This window comes from Branchiostoma belcheri, unplaced genomic scaffold, assembly GCF_001625305.1.
Source record: "Branchiostoma belcheri isolate BF01 breed outbred unplaced genomic scaffold, Haploidv18h27 scaffold312, whole genome shotgun sequence".
Taxonomy (NCBI): domain Eukaryota; kingdom Metazoa; phylum Chordata; class Leptocardii; order Amphioxiformes; family Branchiostomatidae; genus Branchiostoma; species Branchiostoma belcheri.
Window position 1 is genome coordinate 21,621 of NW_017803924.1, and position 7,539 is coordinate 29,159.

Here is a 7,539-nt window from a genome sequence, read left to right on the forward strand (position 1 = left end):
CCCCTTGCGACGCTTGCGCTTGTCTGGTTTTCTCACGAAACCCAGCTCTGACTCTGTTGTGTCGGATGACAGCGTTTGGGGCGGATCCCTAGCCTCGGTTTTCTACTTACGCGACCCCCTGCGACGCTTGCGCTTGTCTGGTTTTCTCACGAAACCCGACTCTGACTCTGTTGTGTCGGATGAAAGCGTTTGGGGCGGATCCCTAGCCTCGGTCTTCTTCTTACGCGACCCCTTGCGACGCCGGCGCCTCTCTGGTTTTCTTGTGTATTAAAGCTGACTCCTCTGTGTCGGACGACCGCCCCGATTCAGTCTGTGATGATGTTGAAGTTGAATCAAAGTCGCTCTCGTCAAGGCGTTTGTCGCTGATCCTCCTCTCCTGGCTTGTAACTGGATTTAACAAGTCGTCCAAAGCCTTGTCCACCAATTTCCTAGATTCTCTCAGGTCTCGTATGTCAGGCTGGTCTTTCCCTTGTGCATACTCCCTGCTCCGATCACGTGCGTTTTGGCGAGAAACCTGGGGAGGGGGCTCACTTCTTGCTCGAACGCTGGCTTTCTCTCCGCCGTAATCCGACGATTTCTTTAGGTTGTATGATCTAGCCAACCTCACCTCCTCTTCCGCGTCTTCCGAGAGGCTGTCCGACCAGGCCTTACGCACTAGCTCCGGAACTTTACTGTGCCGCCGAAGGCCTCTGATCTTCTCCTGGACGTTAGCACTACCCCGCTGTCGTCCGAAAAAGTCTTCATCTGAGGTTCCTTCTGGTCGCTCAAAAGTGCACCTGCCGCGGCCGTATGGTCCCGGGTGTCCTTTCACTGGTAGCTGACACACGGAACATCGTCTCTTCTTCTTCTTCTCAAGATCAGACTCCATATTCGCAAAAACACCAGATGAAGAGACAAGCAAAAACAAGACCGGCACCCGTGTACCGTCAAGTCGAATGGCGTATCACGTGATCGTGTCAAAGGTTACAGGCCGAAACAAAAGAAACAGGGGTTTTCTAGACAATTAACAAAAATTACCAACGGTCAATTTTTCCCACACAAATCAACAGAAATACTAAAAATTACAATCCGGGCAAATGACAAGTAAATGATAACAAATCATAAATAAGTAACAATTACATAATTGAAAACAATATAATAGAAAAAGAAATTAATTGAGTATCATATCACCGTACTAAAGCAGATTAGGATTATGCCCATGGCCAAACTACAATTGGCAAAACATGGTGTTAGAAAGCCAGTATTGTGTATTGTCTTTTGTGTCCCTTCTGAGGTTCGTTGTGTCCTATCACTAAAAACCCCGATAAGGCAAAGAAGAGCTGCACTGGTCTTCAGATACACACGGCCTCTATGCTAATATTTTGTAAATAACAGTATAAAGTCAAGTAAAGGTTTATCACGGAACAATTGGACCGATTACAATGTATGGCAAATAGCAATAATTATAAACTATTTCTAACAGGTTTCTTATCTAACCGTACCATCCAATAAGTGTACATGTTATGATGGAATACTACATGGTTTCTCTTTGTATAAAATAGACCAACATATCTGAAAGTAAGCTTACCGTGAGTCTCACTTGAAGACAGAAAAAAAGTTTACAGACTTTGTAATACTATGTACAAAATTATTGATAAACAAATGGACGTACCAACTACAACTACAAGATCTAAGGCCAGCTCAGAAAAGAACAATCAGTGCGCCTTTAGGTTCAAGATTTATAAATCAAAGATTGAGGTGTCCAAAATACGTGGGACTCGCGTTACTAAAACGACCAGAAGGGACATACTTACTACTATAACTAGCAACGCTCGCAGGTTCGATGTAAAAAGGTAACTAAAGGTAAAAGAACTACATATGGGTCGTTCATTGCGATATAACCATTTGCTACTGTCTGTGAAGCTGGTATGTAACAACGATGGGCGGCGATACACAATATTGAAAATAAATCCAGATATGTAAGAATGCGATTTCTTTTCCCTCCAAGACCTTGCAAATGCACGATGGGGGCCCGAGTACAAACAGAGTAAGAAGTTCAGCCTCACCGCCTTAAAGACCCTGGGTATGAAGGTCGGAACTGGCAGCATTGAGGAGAAAATCCGAGAGGAGGCGAAATGTATCCGCAACAGGGTAAGATAAAACCAGATCAATAGTATTCTCTCTCCCTCTCTCTGCCATCCTTGCTTGCCTAGTTTTAATGTTAATCTTGTGGTTGGTCAAACTGAAATCTGTAATAGAAACTTTGTTTAATAAATGAAAGAAAATAGATTATTACACGTTATCAATTTATCTTAAGATGGCAGGATACGACGAAAAGCCCTATGATGTTTCAAACGACGTAAGCGTCGCTGTCGCAAACGTCATCTGCGGCATGGCGCTTGGGAAGCGGTATCTCTACGAGGATAAAACGTTTCGGGAGATTTTGGATGCCATGGATAAGGTCTTTGCTGAACTTCGATGTGGACAGATCTTCAGCGTCTTTCCTTTCTTACGGTTTGTTCCTGGGAGTAAGTAGCATCAATTCAATCTTCTAGACCAATCCCTGTCACATTAGTGAATTTCTCTTTTCTTTGTCATGAAATTTTCAGCGAGTCTAGAAAGGAGACACAGCCGACCATGATCTCTTGATTCCGTATGATATGTTACATCTAGTAGCAACGTGTCATGTTTACTTTTCAGGCTGGACAAAACAGACAAGCCAGCACCATTTTGTTGCTGATTGAAAGAGTGGCATGGACATAATCATATCAGTTTTATTTTCTGGGCTCTTTTCTACAGTAAACAGAACCTGTAAAGAAGTCTTGGAACAGAACTCTAAGATTCAGCGAGTATTGTGGAACGAGATAGCCCGCCATCGCGAGAACCTGGATCGCGAGAACCCCCGAGACTTCATCGACACCTGCCTTCTGGAGATGGAACTGCAGGAAAAGGTTGATGGTCTGACGGAGGAAAACGTCATGTACATGGCCCAGGACCTCTTCTTCGCGGGAACTGAGACAAGCTCCACCACACTGCAGTGGAGTCTGCTCTTCATGACTTTGAACCCCAAGATCCAAAACAAGGTACTTGCTATTGTACATTTTATTTTTTTGATTTCTAGAAAGACGTTTTTCTGAAGATTACATCAATGCAATTTCGCTTTATTTGGTGCAGCAGGAGCTTGATGCCGTTGTTGGTGAGGGTCTGGCGGCCCTGTCCCATCGTTCCCAGCTGCCCTACGTGAACGCCTGTCTGCTGGAGGTCATGAGGATCCGGACTATCGTACCTCTGTCTGGTCCTCACGCTACGACTGAGGCCGTTAAAGTACAGGGATACGACATCCCAGAGGGGACTCAGGTACTTCAAATTTTCCCTAACGTCATGTATCGCCATTTTCTGTTAGTCAAACCTCGCCATTCAACGAACTCCAGAAGCCGACCAAATGCTTAAGAATGCCACCTTTCCCTTCGGTTCCCTGTGAGGCCATTCTTCGGCAGGTTTATCTGTACTTGATTTCAAACGTTTTCCATTGAACATTGTATTGATGTCTGACTGATGTTATGCGTCTCCTTGCCCAAGGTACTACCTAACCTATACTCCCTCCACATGGACCCCGCCTACTGGCCTGATCCGGACCGGTTTGACCCCGGAAGGTTTCTGGACGCGGAAGGAAACGTCATCAACAAGCCTGAGTCCTTCATGCCTTTCGGAGGAGGTAAGACTAACGAAAATATTATTATAAACTCATAAGGCTTACACATCTACTTTTCGACAGTAGTTGGTCTTACAACCCGCCATTCTTTATTTCCAGGCCGACGCGGCTGTCTTGGTGAGCAGCTGGCCAAGATGGAGCTTTTCCTGTTCTTCTCGACCCTACTGAAGTCATTCACCTTTACGACGCCAGGGGGCGCTCCTCCTCCTTCCACCGAAGGCGTCTTCGGATTGACCTTGACCCCGCATCCGTTCAAGCTCTGTGCGATACCGCGTTAGTTTAATGGATTGATATGTGAGAAATGACATAGTTTTCTTATAAACATTATCTAGAAGAAAATTAGAAATTTTGCCAGGGCTTGCCGGTAGACAGTCACAATAGAATTGTCTAAAATGAAAACAAGAAGGGCTTGTGTCTAAAACTTGTCCATAAGTGCTATTGTGGGATTTTTACTTGTGCGAAGGGATTTTAGAGACAATGATAACGCATATTGGTGATTTTCTATTAACAGGTGGCCCTTTGTTCATGTAATACTAATACTAGAGATTAAATGGTAGGTCTTCTAACAGCCACATTACATATTTCACAACTTGGAGTCATTACCAATAGTCCGTTAAACATGTTGTCTCAGATTTCCAATAACGGGACCTAAACCCGTGCATTTCTGCTACGTACAATCAGAACTGGATGGGCAATGCATTGTTTACTTACTTGAAGACCAACCAACAAACTTCCTGGAAGAAACCGCTCATAGTCACATGTAACCATTCACTATATCTAAGAACGAGATTTTTAAAAATACAATAAGAGGTGTACGACGTGCTAGTTCATACCCGATTAAACTTCACAATGTCCGATATGTACATGCTTTACTGATAAATGTACGGACGCTTTTTAACCAAAGCGAGCATATAGTTTCTAAAGTCTTTTAAGGAAATGACAAATAACTAGCCTGGGAACCATCCTGGTTAGTTTACGGGACGTCCGCTTCCAGAGTCGGTACCGACTGACCGGTAGCGACTGTGGGAGCAGACGTAAACTAACCAGGATAGTACCCAGACTAGGGTATAATTGCCGTGTTATTATTAATTATGGTTTAGTAGTCAGTACAATCAATACCTAATGGTATCGATCTGGTTTAATTATAAGCAACTATTGTACAAATATTCAAGTTCTATACATGAATGTTGCCTTCTATACTAGAGTTTATCTCAGTTGATAAGATAACCAAGCTCACATAGGAGCATGATTGTGACAATCATTACATTGCAAATAATATAACAGAAATAGAAAACGGGACAGAAAATAATAAACTGGCTACTAGCCTAAGTTTGTGATATTCTATCTTCCACAAGTTCTGAAGGAAATGGTCTCACTGCTTGATCAACTTTTCTTGGTCTGCCTGATATTATTTTATGACAACTTTTAGCTCGGTGGTAACTTGTACTTGTGCCAAGTCTTGTTTACCCACTTTCTACTTAGTGGCGCTCTCACCGCACTCTGTCTGTGACCTGAAATTGGCCAGAGTGCGGAGAGAGCGCCAAGGTCACTATATTTGTACTGTTTAGACCGTTGTGCGCTCTGGGGGCTTTCTGCATGCTCTCATGACGCTCTGCACTCATGGTTTGATCGCCGTCCTTGGCACTCTCACGGAGATGGCATGAGCTGGTTCAAAACATTAGCCGAGCTCGAGGTAACGGCGCTTATGGAGCTCTCAGCTCGCTCGCAAGGCGACATCTGGGCGATACCTTGGAGCTCTCTCTCCGCGCTCTGGCCAATTTCAGGTTGCAGATAAAGTGCTGTAACAGCGCCGTCTTAGTAGAATGGGGACCTTAAACGTGTCCGAGCTAAACTGTTTGAAAAACTATGTTGACTGCTTACCTTGCTTCTTGTCGAAGAAACTAAGGTCTAAGGTGAGGTTACCCATTAAGAAATGCATTTACAAAGGCGCCGGCATTTCTTAGGTTATCCCGTATCAAAGATCTTATACAATCGTCCCTTCACTGCTTTGTTTGCTGCATTTATGACATTGACAATAGCTGTTGTGCCTTTTAGATATAAAACAGGGCAGAGTGGAGCCACATTGGTCTTGCTTCAGATCTACAATCACAATGTTTTCATCATAAGCTAAGCAGTAAACAAGTTGGAACCGGTTGTGTTGGTGTAATTATACCGGTCGTCAGATGACCCCGTTGGGCCATTGCCACAGGCAAAAAGGCTATGCGCAGGCGCAGGAGATGTTATCTGCATTCTTGACAAACATGGCGGTAATCGTCGGTTGGATAACTGAGTCTGTCCGAGAGATTTTTCAGATCTCTGAGCTGACTCTGCAGTCTTGTCTCGTCTTCTGTACGGCTTTCCTCCTAACATGTTTCTTCTTGAAGCGCCGCAAAAACCTGCCTCCCTACCCGGCAGGATGCGTGCCTGTTCTCGGGCACCTCCTCGCCTTGGGCCGAGCGCCTCACCTCAAGCTGACGGCGTGGAGGCGGCAGTACGGGGACGTCTTCACCGTCAGGATGGGGATGAAAGATGTGGTGGTTCTGAACGGCTACACTGCCGTCAAGGACGCGCTCGTGGACAGGTCCGAGCTGTTCGCCTCGAGACTGTCAAGTTGCCTGATTGAAGCGATGATTGGTTTTGGAAAAGGTAAAACTTTACTCTCTTTACCAAGAAGGCTTTATTTCGGGGGCATTCGTTTGTGTTTGTGTGCGTGCTCACACGTGTGTGTGTCTGTGTACACGATAACTCGAGAAGGCTTAGATGTATAGTGTTTATATTTGAAGCTATAGGTAGGTCTTTATGAATCCTCTAAATAATTAGATTTAGGACCACTGGCGGCTTGTTATGGTACTGCGGCATTTTGTTTTGTTTTGACACAAAATAGCAAAGCTACAGTCACACTTTACGGATAGATAGCTCTCGTGCTCATCAAAAAGTGACGTTTTTTTTATTGGTTTTCCTAGCAGATGTTCTGGAACGGCAGGAGTATTTGTTGAATTTTTTTAATGGAGGGATTGCCATGCTTTGGGTATGTAGGTAGTCTCAGTAAACATAGTAATCATAATTAGATGACAAGTATGCTAATGGAGCTCTAATTGCAAAATTGATTAGATACTTCTATAGTCTACTTCATACCAAGACAGAGTGGGACTTATCAGGATATGTAATCGTAAACATGAGGAACATCAGCAGATATCATATAGTCCCAATTAGGGATTTTGCATGACAGTAATATGCACCACCATTTCACAGCACATTTAAATAACCATTTTATAAGTGAGGCTTTGAAAATAGCCCAAAACAAGCTACAAAGGTAGCACTTTTATTTTCTGGTACCGCTAATAACAAGCACCTTTTTTCGCATCTTTGCGTCACACAGATAATATCAGTATGTTATGAGGTTGATTCAAGTTACTACGTTCAAAGAATGAACAAAAAAAGACTGTTTTATTAGCTTCGTTGCCATTGGAGGTCTGTAAAGAGGAAACTTATTTGTTCCTGTAGACATAACGATGACCCCCTGGGGGACCGAGTTTAGGCAGAGAAAGAGGTTTGCCACCGCCGTCCTGAGGAACCTGGGTATGAAGAGCGGAACTGGCAGCATTGAGGTGAAAATCCGAGAGGAGGCAAGCTGTCTCCGTAACAGGGTAAGATAAACAATGCAAAACCCTGAACTTTTTCGCTTGGATATTTGGTGTCAAATTTTTTGTCTTGTAGTTCTGGAGGTATTGTCACGGGAAAACTGGTTGATATGTTTTATCATTAAACATGTATAGACATATGTCACAGGGGAGATTGGAATCCAGGGGGATCCGGAATCCTCCTAGGGGAGATTGGAATCCGTATCT

The 7,539-nt window shown here is 44.0% G+C and overlaps 3 protein-coding genes across 3 annotated transcripts in view; 2 read left to right on the plus strand and 1 right to left on the minus strand.

The window, feature by feature from the left end:
- Positions 1–220: 220 nt before the first annotated feature.
- LOC109474718 lies at positions 221–868 on the minus strand. The gene has a single exon (XM_019775082.1). It carries the CDS (start codon positions 866–868, stop codon positions 221–223), a length of 648 nt encoding a protein of 215 aa, XP_019630641.1.
- Positions 869–2,296: 1,428 nt separating this feature from the next.
- LOC109474720 (cytochrome P450 2U1-like) lies at positions 2,297–3,969 on the plus strand. The gene is made up of 5 exons (XM_019775083.1): positions 2,297–2,507; positions 2,752–3,074; positions 3,157–3,336; positions 3,559–3,694; positions 3,791–3,969. The coding sequence occupies exons 1-5, from the start codon at positions 2,297–2,299 to the stop codon at positions 3,967–3,969; spliced, it is 1,029 nt and encodes a 342-aa protein (XP_019630642.1).
- Positions 3,970–5,952: 1,983 nt separating this feature from the next.
- Positions 5,953–7,539, plus strand: part of LOC109474726 (cytochrome P450 2U1-like) — a 6,677-nt gene continuing 5,090 nt past the window's right edge. The window contains exons 1-2 of the mRNA XM_019775088.1: positions 5,953–6,337; positions 7,196–7,338. Coding sequence (XP_019630647.1) covers positions 5,953–6,337; positions 7,196–7,338 — 528 coding nt within the window. The remainder of the gene's footprint in view (positions 6,338–7,195; positions 7,339–7,539) is intronic.